General features: G+C 42.6%; 1 protein-coding gene across 1 annotated transcript in view; it reads right to left on the bottom strand.

Annotated features, from left to right (window-relative positions):
• LOC8053475 (glycine receptor subunit alphaZ1) overlaps positions 1-15,418 on the bottom strand; it is a 98,920-nt gene extending 83,502 nt beyond the window's left edge. The window contains exons 1-2 of the mRNA XM_029981906.2: positions 15,352-15,418; positions 6,914-7,002 (exon numbers count right to left, since the gene is read on the bottom strand). Of these exons, the coding sequence (XP_029837766.2) occupies positions 6,914-7,002; positions 15,352-15,416 (154 nt within the window). The 5' untranslated portion in view covers positions 15,417-15,418. The remainder of the gene's footprint in view (positions 1-6,913; positions 7,003-15,351) is intronic.
• Positions 15,419-16,043: the final 625 nt, after the last annotated feature.

Below are 16,043 nucleotides of genomic sequence, written 5' to 3'. Positions count from 1 at the left end.
TGGGTCGTGCAACAATTTTCGCACTTTAAATAAATGTCACTAAGAGCTAATCCCGGCCTTTAATAAGTTGCAAAAACACCTATTAGTGTTCCTCTCCGTTCAATGGCAAACGAAAAAAAAAAATGAAATAAACAGCTTTCCCCTCCTCAACTCGCTCTTACAACAAGCGGCGATAAGATCTGACGCTAATTGTAAATCACCAGTGTTCATCATAATCATGCGCTAGGGTTGGCAAAGGATAAAACATCGGTTGCGCTTTAGATATTGTTAGAGTTAGGCTATTCTGATCTTTGATTGAACACGAGCTAATACGGATGTTTGTCGGTGCTGCATAGAGAAAGGAACGTAAAGAGCGGACGCAGGAGCTAGGGACTCTATTGGACGTTGGGAGGCGCAGCGGTGCCAATTAAATCAGGAATTTGCTATATATCCACAATTAATAAACATATTGAATGTATAGAGTAAACTTTTAAAACTACTATTAGCCTTAAACTATGGAATTGTCACGTGCGGTACCCCATAGGCATGCTCTAAGTCCTGTTGTGGATTTTCGGGAGTTTTAGTATTGTAACGCGTGTGGCGAGAGGAAGAAAAAAGATGTCAAATAGGAGAAAGCAAAATCGCGAGTTCAACACCATCGAACAGACCTTCCCTGTATATCCTGTAAACATCACTTAGTTTTAATGTATATAAGTGTTTTTTTTTTTCGTTTTTTTTTGGGGGGGGAACGATTCCGCAATTATCAAACAGGCCCGTCAGCTTGTTAATACATTTTACTCTTTCCGTGTTTTGTTTGCAGTTGTGCCACTTTAGATGCGTCTGTGACGTGTTGGAATTTTCTCTTTGTCATTATGAACATGAGAGCCCTCATTCGGATTGATTATTAACATAGGTCGTTGTCAGGGTTCTCCCCACGGTAAGCGGCGGTGGTTCTGCCTCTCACCAGTCCAGCTGACCACCTTTATGATGTTCTAGCTGCCTTTATGTATTGCCACGGATCGACCGAATCTCACAGCACCTTGCTTACCAGATCAATCTCTGTGATCGTCACCGTTGCTGCGCAGGCACAGTGTTACGCAAACCAAGTGCTAACATACAGTGGAAATTATTTCAGTGCCTCAGATACCTCTTCCCCTCTACTGCACGGGTGGGTGGCCGACGTTCACCTATCAAATATTTTGATAAGAACCTTGGTATTTTCGTTAAGCCATCTGCTGAGTTCAATTTCTTAATATTTTAGTCATTATCATTGGCCTTTTCACTAAGGGCAAGATACAGAATCTTTAATTGGGCAGTGCAGGCTGCATTCTCTGCATTTGTTGAGGCGTTTGTATTACTGGTCACTAATCTATACACGGCCAATCTCCTTTAGATTTGCACTTTCTATGTGTCTCAGTGCGGTCAGATATTTCTTTTGTTTCTTTTATTGATGGACACTTCGAAGCCACTTGTTGTTTAATTGTTCCTGAATTAGTCATATATGCAAATGCCGATCGCTGAACATGCGCAAGTATCTTCAATATGTTCTCAAACCGATTGCAGTCGTCATTGTAATTGTTAAATGCGATTATCAGGGTTGCTGTAATATAATCGTCATTTCTACTGAAGATGTTCTGTTGACGAGTCAGATACAAATTACTCGTGTTTTTGTGTTTCTCTCACGCGTGAGTAAGGCATCTGACATGAATACCCCATCATAATGGGTCTCCTAGCTGTGTATGACCTTGTTACTTAAATTTAAAAAAAAGTGTAGGCCGTTTACAACTCCCTGTAATGCCGAATTGGAGCGCAGCTCTTGAGGAGGAGGAGAGAAGGGTGCTGAGGGGAGGGTAGACCCCCTACCTCCTCCTCCTCCTTCTCCTCCTCCTCCCCTCATTCTTTAATATGCTCCGGGGGGTCACCTGACCTCGGGGGGAGGGGGTCACGTGACCTCGGGGGGGGGGGGAGGTCACGTGACTTCGGGGAGGGGGCTACGTGACCTGGGGGCCACGTGATCTCGGGGGTCACGAGACCTTGGGGGTCACGTGACCGGGGGGTCACGTGACCTTGGGGTGATCTTGAGAGGGGTCACGTGGCCTTGGGGGTCACGTGTCCTGGGGGTCACGTGACCTTGGGGTGACCTTGGTTACGCCGACGGCGACGGCGACGCCGACGCCGCTCAAGCCGGAAGCGGGCGCCTAAGAGCTGCGCTCTAAAAATTGCGGATTACATCATTGTGTTGTTCCTTGTGTACATTTAGCGCATATGTCCAGATGTTTTTCCGCTGTGTGAGTGGTAAGTTTTAGTAGCATGTTATAAAAAGCAGGATTTTCGCCAAATTTGCGTGCACGTATAAAACAATTCGTCAAAATTACAACGGGTACTATCAACAATAAAATTAGTAAGTTACTGTTGACCAGAGGGCGCCGGCTACCGCCCAATCAAAAAAGTGCCGCCATTATTCACCATCCATTCGTCTAGCCGGTGGTTATTGCATGTCTCCATCTATTTAACTGTGAACTCTACTGGCCGCTGGGAGCGCTTGCTGAGAGCCGAGTGGGCCGCTGAAGCCTATGGAAGCGTCCGGTCTTTGTATTTTGTATATTACTGTATGGATGCTGAATGTCAAGAGCCCGAGCACTCGACTCGGGCTCATCACAATCGAGTACGTCACGGTGTCACGTGACTCGCGGTGAGGAATCGTGATTGCATGTGACGTCACGGTGTCAACAACGCTAATACATCTAGTAACGTTCTGAATTTAAGTCGAATTGACGCAATGAGCCACGCGACAATGTCAAAGGACCACCTGATGTGACAATTTTTGAAGGTATGTCTTGACACCATGACGTCACATGACGACGCGACACACGATTAAATTTAGTCCCGACACAAAAGCTTCAGGGAAACCCACAATTCTTCATACATTGCGATTCGGTATAGGACAAATTGATTACTACATAGAAAGAGAACCGTTAATTTTTACTTCTCGAACACTCCTTTTGTAATAAAAAAGAGAGAAAATACCGTGAGCCGTTTTAAACCGGGGGCCGTTATTTATTTTTTTTTTTTTTACGGTTCAGTTCTCGTTCAGTTTTAAGAAGGTGGCGAAAATTACGGTTCGGTTCGGTTTAGGTACGGCTAAAAATAACGGTTCGGTTCCGGTTTTCGATTCGGTATGGCTCCGGTTCGACCCTCTGCTTATAAGTAAAAATCGTGTACCCTTCTGTTTTTTTTTTCTTGACGCTGCGGCCCTTTCTCTACTCTGCTGAGCGCGGGGCACTTGCCATTCCCGCTACTCGAATGGAAAGCGAAACTTCCGTGGTCTGGCATGTTTTAAAGGGGTACTCCGCCGATACTTGAGCTACCTCAACTAAATATATTTTCCGACTCCCCGGCCTTTGCCCTTTCTGGTATGCTATTTAGTATCGTGAAATTCATAATAGTTATTGCGAAATCGGCAAATGAAAATGATGCAAAAACAAACATTCAAATATACCCGCCCTTTTCAGGGCCGTGACGTCAGTGGAAGGTTAGCTTGCCAGTCGGGCGAGCAGTCTAAAAAATAGAATATGCCAATCATTTGTTCCGTGCTGGAGCGCGGGGACTGGAGCGAGCTTCCAAAGCATTCATTTGACACCATGAAACTGCTTTGAATCAGCTGGAAACAAATTCTGCAGTCCAAAAAGTGAACCCCTGCACTTCCAATGACGTCACTTTTTCATTGTTGCCAGTAGAGACTTTCAGTTTGAAAAACACGGTGAGGACCAAAATTGTAAATTCAATAACTTCGTGAAAAAAAATTATTTTGACCTAATATTTGGGATGCTATTTTGGCGATGCTATTTCGGCGAGTTTAGCAAAATTTCAAGCAAATCGGGGACCATGAAGAAATCGGCGGAGTACCCCTTTAAGGGGGAAGGGGGGAGTGGTAAAAGTACTCAGACAGCTCCAAATTGTGTCGCGTCTTCCTTGTAAACGCACCGTAGACCCTCCAAGAATATTGAAACAATGTCGGGGGTGGTTTCGGTTGCGGAGCGGCTGCTTTGTGTGCGGCAGCGAAAGGAAAGTGGGAAAGGGGGGGGGGGGGGGATGGAGAGATTAGCGATAAAAGGGATAGCTTTCGCGTATTGACAGAGAGGGCGTGAACGTGAGATTGACGACGCAATGCCGAGAGAGCAATAGCGTAAGGTGTGCGCCGCGCAATAACGTGGCTGTCTCGATTGTGGACATCAGCGGATTTAACCGACGAGGTAGACCAACAGCTGCCGCTGTAAAACAAAATTGCGCCGGGTGGCCCACCACAGAGTTTAAATCGGCCGTTGCGTGACAGTCCATCAAGCTACAGGGGCGTTCGTGCTCGAGAACAATTGCGACCGTGGACCGTCCGAGGGTTGGGAAGGCTTTGCATAAGATGGCAATACGTCTCAAACCGAAGTTCACTGCCGGTTCGGAATACCGGCTAGCACCCTCATATCAATGGCAATAGCACCTTCGACAATATTCTCGACACACACATCTCAGTTTTCCAGAAAGTTGTTGTCTCATTTGCAACCTTGTCTACTTGTTGTTCATTAATATTTTTATAGGGATGGTAGATGAAGTTAATTGTGCCTGGTTTTTCAGATTTTGACTATTGAACTAGATAGATACATCTACGTCCATGCTTTAAAGTAACATAACACAGTTAACCTGATTTTGCAACTAATAACAACCAAGACGCATTACCAAGTATATTCTTCGGGAAAACCAATACCTTCCAGTACCTTCTGTGGCTACACGGTGTCATTTTATTCTGGAAATCGCGCTGTCATGTCCGTTTGCACTGCACATAATTTGGCTACTGGTACACAGGACAAGAGGTAGCTATTGTTTTCAGGAACACTCCTTGCTGACCATAATGTGGTTATCTCTAATAAAGCTATATTTTCTGTTATCAATAAGACTGAGGAACGGACGAGCACAAGTCATAAACAGTAGTGCCGTGCCGAAACCGCCAATACTTTGTTTTACACAAGGTCCGAGCACGTCCGACGCCGCGTTTTCATGCGGTTAAAGAAGCATCCTTTCGCGGCGCTTGCCTGTTTGCGCACTTGCTCTCGCCGGCTAACCCAATCGCGCGCAGGGACTGCACCGGGACTGCACCGGGACCTTGCACTTTTTACTCTGCGCGATAAATTTGGCCAATGATAATGAACGCAATAAGACGGCTAGTGCGTGACCATGCACTTTTGACGCAGCTATACTGTCTCCATAAAATCAGACTTGGTGTGAAACAAAGTTTAGAAGCAAGGCCTAGAAATAGGATTTTTTACGCCATCTACCTCGACCAATCGCGGGGCAATGATAGAATTCGACACGAATGCTGCGCCAGCGTTCGTTTAAAAGTAGAGTTTAATCACTACTTTACTAACATTAAAACGAGTCCTGAGAAGAAAAATAATACTGCACTTGTGTCCCATTCGTGCTCGGCGTTCCACTCTTTCCATCCAGAAAGACTCACGACTTCAAACATCTGGCGCACGTGCCTTGCTCTGCAGGTAGTTTTGGCTGTACCATACAGCGAGTCACAGAATCGCAAAATTTAAAGTCAAATTAGAAATCATAACATGTAAACTTGGATACATAGGAATGCTCTGAAAGAAATTATCAATACTTTCTGTACTTAAAATTGTATTTCATGCAATAAACTTCAAAACAAAACAGAAGTTAGTGCCACAAATGAAAACTAGAATAATAAAACCAAGGTAAGCTTCACAGAAGCGACCAAAATTGGCATATCACCTATGAGTAACAATAAAGATTAATGTGTAAATGACCTCTTAAACAAACAGCAAAATATAACGCGAGCAAAAAAAAATTACAGATATCAGTCGGATTGAATTATGCTCACATTAAAATCATATTTTAAAAAAAAGTTACGTGGAAAGCAATGCTTTCTTAATATTTCAAACTCAGAACTACATGTTTTAGATAGAACTATTCAACAATATTTATATATAGTAATTGATTAAATTATGGATGGATACATGGTTGTTTGGAAAGGTCAGCAAAAGCAAATATTCCACAACATACATAATAATTCAGGAACTTCATACATATAATCAAAATATTTCAAACACCGTCGGAAGATGTACGTAAAATATACGCAAGTGAAAACGGAAAAATAATATAGCAGTTACACAGAGTTTCATGAGGAAGAATGAGTTTTACTAAATCACATTTTGTGTGACTATGCTTAAAACACTCATGCTTATATCATTCTTTTTCTAAGATAATAATTGATTAAAGTGTGGGTTCATGGCTGAATAAACACTGATTAAAAAATAACTCATTTTTTTGTTATTCATCGGGTGTACGGTTTTAGAATCACGGACTTCATAAATAACACGATTCAACAAGTATTCAATTATTACCATAAAAATTTTAAACGTTTACGCGATACAAATACTTGTGTACTCCTAGCTTTAAGGAAATAATTCAACCGAAACAAAAACACAGAATATCTTTTAAATTTATACTTAACTACAAAATACTTTAATCAAGGGGATCCACTTTACTTTCAGATTCAATACCAGTTTAACGCATTTTTGATAAGTTGCACGTATATAATCTCTCTCTGTTTTCTGATTTGGCAGCTCGAAATCGGTATAGTGGGTTATGCAATTTTCATGTACAAGTGCATTTCTTTAGATCTCTCAAAGCGATGAATCAAGCGAAAGGGCAGTGCCGTAAGACTTCTGCACACGAGAACCAACATAAATGTCGCTTGTACTACAAATGTTAGCTAAAACTTTTTTATAATACCCTTTTTGCGTTTGAGCCACAAATCAATACCACATTACGTAAAAATACTTGTTTTATATTTTTACTGATAAAAGTTGTTAGTCCTTAATCACATCCCTTGTTATGAATAGAAAAAAAAAAAACTTACCGAGGTGAGTGGTTGGTAGTGCCCTTCGGTCATATGTCCTCAAGAGGTCGTCTAACTGTTCCAGGTCGTCCAAAGCACCATTTAGTCTTCTGAAACAAAATGCCTAAAGCGTCATCATAATTCATAGGAAGTCTTGTTGGACGAACTTGTGTTTTGAAGATGTATTCTTAAAATATTTTATACGCCCACTTTCACTTCAGGAAAAAAATAGAATCTTTCTGAGTTTACCTCATTGATTAATTAGGACAGAGATAATTTTCAGTCGATCCGAGTGCCACTTAAGTTTTACTAGGTAAAATTTCAAACAAACAAGATTAATAAACTCCTTTAAGAACAGAGCGGGTGTATCACATAATTGTAATTTAAGTCGCAACTTAATGAGGCGGTTCAGTTAAGTACATTAACCAATCGTCTCAACTCTCGAGAAACACCGACAAATTCATATCACAATTGAGAGCGAAGCGATTATTTCAAGCAGAAAGAACAATGATTTATACGAATTCAACGACACTCTATAAACCGATTGTTATCTGTTACGCATTCAACTTTTTGAATGTTGTATTGTGATTGAAAAAAGGTAACGAAAGGCGATAATAATCAATAAAAAGTAAAAAAAAAGCTAGAAACTATTTTTTAAAACAAGCAAGCATCTCCTGCGAAAGCTTTCTGTCCCTTCGCTGATGACAGCCGGGATAGTTCTTTTGGTAGAGCGTTTGCTTTCAATTTAACGGTCCCGGTTTCGGGCCTCTGCTCGGGCGAGGAATGTTTTGCTGCTCTCCTTGGAAAAACGTAAACCGCAGTAAAAATAAACTTTAAGACGACACCGAAGAAGTATTATTTTTTTTTTTATTTAGATGACATATGAAAGTATTATTTTTTATTTATTTGACATGGCGTATGAACACCTAGCTACCCAATACACAATTTACAGCTAAAATTTCGTGTTTTTTTTTTCTTTTTCCGAAAACCGCCGATCGAGTGTTGGGCGGTTTGAGTCGCGCTCACTTTCTACTCCGTGGTCGCGTGCCAATCAGACAAAAATACACGAAGTCGTGATCCATTGAAGGCACAGATTTCAAAATAAAAATATAAAAAAAAGTGTAACCTATTTTTTCTTCGGCGTCTAAGACGCTGCAAATACATTGCCTGAAAAAAGAAGAAAGTTGCAGAATACCAGAAGCACATGCAGAGCATGATTCTCAACACGGCGTCGTATCCCGAATTCGCGGGATCGCGGGAGTCGGGGGATGGACGGAAGCACATAGCGGACTAAGCGACGGCGGCGAACGGCGGGCGTGGTACCTCTCCTTCAGAACTGTCCTTTGGCGTACCGGCGAATCTTTCTACCTTCGAAAGAGAAATGTTTTACAGAACAAAATCATTAGGATTTATTCAGCACGACGTTCCCGACCACCAAGCTCATTCGCACGAACTCGTCGCCAAGTCATTGCCCTCCTCCTGGCTAGAAACATCGTAAGCAGTGAGAGAGTGCAGGCGAGCTGGTAATTAATCGACATCTTGTAATCCCTGAGATGGGGAACGATAAAAAAACAGACGAACACAACAAAATCTCAAACGCAGCTGCGTTTGAGATTTTGTTGTGTTCGTCCGTTTTTTATCGTTCCCCATCTCAGGGTTTACAAGATGTCGAGAAACATCGTTCGTTTTACGAACCCGAATTTTTAAGAGTTTAAAGTACACGCATATGTCAAGCCCCATGTGCGTTCCTGGTGTTGAATAGGCCTGCGTACGATTTCTTTACTAGGTGCGAATTCGGCCTGACGTGGTGCTGCCAGACTTGGAGTCTGCGGAGTTCCTTTGCAGCAGGTGATTAACAGATAACATCCTGATCCACGGTGGACTAGGTGCATTACTACGAATGAGGAGTCCCCCCTCGAGGGCTTGACCATTGTAATATTAAAGCTGTCGTCTTCTTCGCAAAACCGAAGAAACAGGGAGGAAGAAAAAAAAAAAACGCGGTCGTGTGTATTTACGTGACTTCCGGCGACTCTCTCCTCCTCCGTTTTCCTTCATCCGCTCTAGTCGACATGTCGCGTCTTCGGTTGGTTTCAAGCGCTTGAGATTTTTTGGCTTAATGTACGTGGCGCTGTAGCAAAATATTGATTAGGCAGTCTTCTGACACAATAAGAAATCGCCAAGAAATAAAAATATTTTTGGGAGGTGGTGTCAGTGTCCTTTGAAAGCTTCCTCGCTTCAACGTTTTTTTTGTGAACAGTTTTACGCGGCCTTGAGGTTCTCTGACGTAGAACTACGTCTTTTTTCGCGCTTGGAATGAGGTGCATAGTTGGGAATCGATGTCATAAAAATTTTGTCGTATAAGTGACGTCACACGGATAGCACCGGAGCGCCGATTGATTTGCAGCGCCGCAGTCCCTGAAGGGTGCCTGCTGCCTAGAGCTACTCAGTGCGCACGCGCGTCCTTTGAATGTGATAGCATTCTTTAGCTACCACCCGCCTCGCCCCGGATTTCTCGGGCTGGCCAACACCTTCTATATAAGAAAGCCGTACTGCTGATTGATATGTCGCCATTTGTACCGGCCAACGCTGGCCACAGATTTGACATGACGATTGCGTGAACGTTCGGTTCAAACTTGCTTCGAAGCAGACAGCTGACGCAGCACGCGCTTCCAATATGTTTCCAACGTTGGCCTTCGCCGGCGACGCAAAAATATTAGCACAACGGCCTTCTGGACGGTGCTTCTCTGGCCTTTTAATGCTCAGTAGGTATGCACAATAGACCAATCCAGCTCACATTTTCAAACTGCTTCACATTCGCTACCTCTTCGAAGGACCTAACGACCTTGACATCGTGTTCGACATCGTGCTGGAGGTCGTCCCAGAGGATGTATTTTAGAACGGTCTCCTTGTAGTCGTCCTAGGGGTCGTACTAATGTCATCCTAGACGTCGTGTTTGACGTCGTCCTCTAAAACGTCATCCTTGACGTTGTTCTAGAGCTCGCCCTAAACATCGTCCTTAATATCGTCCAAGAGGTCACTCTAGAGGTCGTTCTAGACTTCCTCCTGGGCGTCGTCCAGGTCATCTATGAAATCGCCCTTAAGGTCGTAATAGACGTTGTTTTTTTCTGTTGTCCTTTAGGACGTCGTTTTCAACGTCGTCTGGGACGTCATTCTCAAGGTTGTTCGGGACGAATGTTATCGCAACTCATAAGCAAGCAAGCATAGTGGTTTCTGCATCAAATTCTTATATTCTGGCTCATTCGCCTGCTCGCTGCAACGCGTCGCGCTCCTGTCTGATTGAAACAGCGATAGACGCCGCTCCTCCAGCCGTGATTTTACAATCTTGGCTCATCGATCTAGATAGCCGCCCAGTGGCCAAGACCGCGTCCTTTGCAGTGCTGGCAGTTCACGCTTTTCACAGGCGCGACTCCACGAAACATTAATCCCCCCCTTCTCATTTCTTGTGGAACCCAGACGTAGTCCTACGGAGGTTTGAGCAGCATATAGTGCACCAATCCACAATCGGTGTTTTTTGGTACTATTTCCTTCATTTCAGTTTTGGTGCCCACTTTTTGCATTCGTATATTTTTAGGATACATTTTGAATCACTACGTCAGGATTGGCACATCAATAAAACTCAAATTTGGCGCCATATTTCTTAATACTAAACACAGCAATAGGGCGCTGTAATTGGGGGTGCAGGAGTTCCTTTTTTTATAACGCATCAGTTGGCAAGCTGTAGCTGAAAGTTCTGGTATTGTACAAGAAAAAATTCATTCTATAATTTGGATACGAGCTTCGTTATCTTTTTAACTGAATAGAGTTTCTGAGTTTCTTTTGCGATTACGGTTCCAAATAGTCCACCCCTATTTTCACCGTTCAAATTTATGAACTTACTTCTTACTCTCATGCGTGCCTACATACCCTCAGGGTTATTTTCCTCTATCAGAGGGGTGTTTATTTTATCAAAAGTTTTAGTTTACATTTGTGGGGACCCTCTCCCTGGCTCCTCCGCGCTTCGTGACCTCGCCGGTCCCTGTCGCCGTGCTGCCGGGCGCTCCTTCGTTCCCCGTGACCTTCCCGTTTCACGTCGCCGTCCAGTCGCGGAACGTCCGAGCTCTCCGGGAGGGATGGGGCAAGCGCCCCCTCACCCAGCGCTGACGTCGGAGGGTCGGTCGCAGCAAGGTTCCCGATTGGGCGGTCGGCGGGACAAGGACTTGGGAAGGTCTTAAAAGGGGAACGGAGACAAAGGAAGAAGTCTTGGGCTGCCGACTTCGAAAGGGACCGGTCAGGGAGGTCATTGGGACGACAGCGACGAGCGGCTCGCAGACGACGTGAGTTTGAGTAAACTCTTTTGAACACGCACTGTGTGGGTGACTTCTTGGGGAGCGAGCGAGGCACGTCCCGATCGGGCGTCGATCAGGTAGCGACCCACACATTATAGTCCAAGTTTGTACTACCATGAAAAAACGGTTAAAGTGCAGGCGAGCTAGTGTAATTTATACATGATGATTGAAAACCTGAGACTGTGGTTTGAAAAACGGAAAAATCGCGCAGTAGAAAGAAAAAGGGGCAGACAACCTCTCAACGTTGTATGTCCCTTCTTCTTTCTACTTCACCGTTTTCTGTTTTTCAAACCACAAACTCAGGCTTTCAGTCATTTTGTACCACCTTAATTTTATACGACTCTGAATACTTATAATTTTCGTAATTGTATAACAAATTGAACTATCTAAGTATGCTTGTTTTTTCTTCACCCTCTTTACAAACAAGCAAATATAAAAAGCCTTTTTTCAGATATATAATATTTCTAGAATTTTAACATAATTTTTCAGAGCTCTTATTTAACTTGCACTAAAATATAAATATCTGGCTTTGTACAATTGGTACACAAACCTTAATAATCTGTTGTTTAGTAGTGATCAGTTGCGCTTAACCACTGGCGTTAAAGTAAATATGTTTTCTCATATTCATATATGCGATCAAATTTGTATTGTCTTCCATTAAGTACTTCCAGCTGTATTAATGCACAACTAGAAGGTTGCTCATTATGTCGTGGTGTAGAACGGTGTAGTGATGACTAAGGTCCCTCCAATAAATATATTGTACATTTTGGTTACCTAGGTAGAAACAAATGCCAGGGTTCTCGAATTCAAAGACCGTCACGTTATAAAAGCTGCGTCTAACCCTTTCATAGTATCATGTTTATTTTTAAGTGCTCACTTTAAGGATTTTATAATGCTTGTATTTTCTCTCAAACGTCATTCGAAATTACATTAGGATGTTAAAAGTAATATTAATCTGCATAAAGGCCACTTGTCTTGTAGTTTTGACGTTGAGCTTCACAGTTTATAAAGGCCCGTTCACACTCTTGCAACCGAGTGCGACCGAGAGAGACCAAACCGGTTTTTAAGCCTCTTGCGATCTCTTAGGACCAGCTCCGCTCAGTGCATCCGGTCCCAAGAAGTCTTTCTCGGTCGTACTCGGTTGCAAGAGCGTGAACGCGCCTTTAGAGTCACGAGTAGTTTCTTAACAGAATTGTTCGTTAGCTAAAATAACTTCATTATGACTACAAGATGAAAAAATCACGAATTTATACTTCCAGTAATAGTACCTTTTTGCGTATCATAAAAACATCTTTATAAAAAGAAAGCTTCATTTGGTGTAAAAAATTGCTCTAGTATTACCAAGAAAACCTATTGCAAATGTTTTGTGTCTTAGCTGTATTCAACCGGTTCATTTCTGGGCACATATATTCAATGCTAAGAGCTAAACCCAGCCAGAAACCCTTTGCCATTTTGACCAAGCTGTTAGACTTTAAGATATAAAAAAGTATGGTGTGTGAACGTTCTTGCTCGATTCGGCAGCTACGCGAGCAGATATTACAGTAGATTGACAATGTTTTTCTGATGCGCTCAGTTAATCCAGTTGACTAAGCAAAATTGTTCGCGGATGTTCGCATTCCTTTTTGAACTTTTTAGGCAAATATTTTTAAAAGTACACCTACCTAACAACTATACTATATTCAAATGTAAAGCAACCTCTATGCTCTCGTCCTTTACGTATGGTTTCAAGATTAGAATAACCGAACAAGATTACCTATTGTTTTCAGAAGCTTTACAATACGCGCCATTGCTAAACATTTGCGTAGTTTTTGTTACTGGTGGGAGTCTAACACCATTTCGATAACAAAACTGCGCATACAACTGTAGAGCATAAAAAATAATAATGCACAATGCACGTAACATAATATTCACGAGAAAACAACTAGTGACAGATCCTCCTAACCGTCCTAAAATCCCGTACTATTCAACAATAGGTGTTAATTTGAATTTAAGAAACGATTAAGCATGTTTAACGAACAATGCTAACAGGAGACAAATAATTGTTTTCTTGGTTAAGAAGTTGTCCGTGATGCTGACTAGCTTCCTAATTCTATCTGTTCTCTCTGGAAGGCGATATTTATTCTTAAACGCATCATCCGTTAAGTTGAATGTCGAAATAACGCTCATACTACTGGGTTTAAAATAGACTTTATCTCTGATTCTAGCGCGAAAAATATCATTACATTCACCTTCAAATAAAGAATAAACAATCAATTATTTTAACTCGGTGATTGTATTGTACGGCCTATTAGACCACACGGCGAAGATAAATTTGAATAGCGTATAGGCTATAAGCTGTAATTTTTATGGAACTCCGGTTTATAAAGCATGCATGCTTTCTCGATGGCAAAACATTTGATGAAAAAATATTAAACCCATGCATCGGTTGCCCTAACGTCCAATCGCAAACTTTTGACCACCATGTAGGAGGAGGAAAAGGAAGCTGCTTTGCACGAATTTTGTGCGACGGGTTAATCTTCTACAATCTTCTGGGAGGAGAATAGCAACCCCTGGTGCAAATCCGGGAGGCACAAGAAAGGATCCTGATAAGAGGGGAGTTCCCACTTTTCTGAAGGTCATCGGGGTGCTCTTTGAAGACGTCACGTGCAACCCTTGTGTAATATGCGTTAGCTATTTTGTGCTAAGTTGTTAAAGTATAGCGTAGTCTCCGCAGTGCTCCAGCTCTGTCAAACCTAGTTGCGTGAGTTGTGCGTGCGAATAAGAAGCAAGATAAAGCCAATTACTTTCACAGAAGAGCGGGACAGCAGCACTGGCCCTGGCAATCTAACAAGAATTAGTTGACGTCAAGTACAAAGACATATTTTCAGCCTCACACATCTGGAAGTAAACTGTAAATACTCACTCGTTACGGGATCTCCAAAAGATCCAATTAGCAACCACGGTGGAATTGAATTGCATTGGGACAGTAATATCCCGTAAATGACAATATGGATGTACAACAACGTTATTTTAACGCTTGAACAAAGAGAGGTTGCGGTTTAAAATGTGTATATAGCCAGTGAAGAAAACACGTGAGGGTTTTCAGGTGGTTAATTTATTTTAAAACAAAAATGCAAGATGTTTTCCCTCAAATATACATTTGTTACTCATTTTTAATGCCTCACGCAAACCACATGCTTGATTGCGCTTTCCTTTTGGTGTCAACATATGAGCGGAGAGAAAGAGACGAATGGTCATGTGACAAACCACTATTTTTGGCGTCTTCGTGATTGGAGAAACATGTGTCATATGAAGTCTTAGCGAAGGCTCTAAAGGTACGCTCAAAGAGCATGAGTTTGCAACGTCCATATGTTTATTCTTAAAAGTAGATAGCTGGAATTTATACAAACCCAATAAAACACTTCGATATTGCACACCAAAATAGAAACAAAATTTAACGTTCTGGTTTAGACATCACAATGTCAGTTTGCTACTGAGCTGCAGCGGGTATTCCATTTAGCCACCGGAATACACCTGCAAGCCTTGGGCCTCTAACGTGCTTCACACTGTAGTGATACACGACCGCAAGCCGCCCACATCGTGCGATTGCGCCAAAAGACACCTAGAAAAAAGAATACTGGAGTTCTCAATTCGACTCCTAATCAAAGAACGTCTTTTTTTTTTATCAGTGAGCCTTTCGTTGAATACACAATATTTTGTTGTACCAATGTGCCTATAATATTTAAAAAAAAGGTCCAATGTACAAAGAGTATTCAATTATTTTTAACTGTTGTGACTTGTTTATAAAAAGATTAATTTAAAATCGAGACACCAAATATATAGCTACAACAATTTGGATCATGGGAGCCATTTCATGCGATTTGAAACATAAAAAAGGATGCAGGAGAAGAGTATATAAATGTTGATGTCTAAAAAAAGTACTTCACTGTCTTTCATACGTCATTGTCCTGTGCTTTATTTCCTTTGTTTCCGGTTTTAACTATGTATAAACTCAACAAGCTCACCTGTATATTCACGATATAAAAAAAAACTCACCTAACAAAAAAAAACGAGCAGAGATTGTATTAGTTTAGAGAACGGGATGCTTATAATGCCAACGACGAAAATCATCACCTGTGGTTTCCCAGTCCCATCTCGAGGCAGCACGCGAGCAGACATCCGGCCAAGAGGCGATGCATTGTTCGGGTGCGCCGTGGAGCGTCTCGGGCCGAGTGCGGCGGTCGAACGTTCGGAGCTCGAATCCCAGCCCCGACCCGGGGCCTCGACTGAGCGCAGGCGCGTGCGGAGAGAGAGGCGCGGACGGGACGCTGTCGGCGATGCGGCCAAAGGCGGCATCTGCCGCTCTCCCCGGCAGTCCCCGCACGAACACTGCGGCGTTGCCCGGTGAAGGAGTGCGCCTCACTTCCACGAATTAGCTCCTCTACTTCGCTAATCCAGGGCGGTTCCGACTGTCTCTGCCTTTTCTGCGCTGACGTTTATATGTATGTGTTGTTCTTCATCACGCCGCCATTGATTCCAAATGGTCGCTTCGCCTTATAGAAGGAAACGCGCGCTTTCTTTGATCAGCTAATTGTTAAACGTTACAGAGGAGGAGAGGATCGCTTTCGTGTGTAGGAGCGGCATGTACAAGGTGGGCAACAAGTCTTGTCCGGTTGTTGGCTGTGTCATTTTATTTAATGGTTTAAAATTGTACGGTTTTCAGGACTGAATTTGTTGCAAGAACGCGGAAGAGCTTCACATATGTGTTAAAAATAAAAATAAATCAATTCGGTAGGGGTGCGCGGACAGCGTTTTGAATTGAATTG

This window comes from Ixodes scapularis, unplaced genomic scaffold, assembly GCF_016920785.2.
Source record: "Ixodes scapularis isolate PalLabHiFi unplaced genomic scaffold, ASM1692078v2 PGA_scaffold0__279_contigs__length_252992795, whole genome shotgun sequence".
NCBI classification, from domain to species: Eukaryota; Metazoa; Arthropoda; class Arachnida; order Ixodida; family Ixodidae; genus Ixodes; species Ixodes scapularis.
Note: the sequence above shows the minus strand (reverse complement) of the source record. Positions and strands in the feature narration are given on the sequence as shown.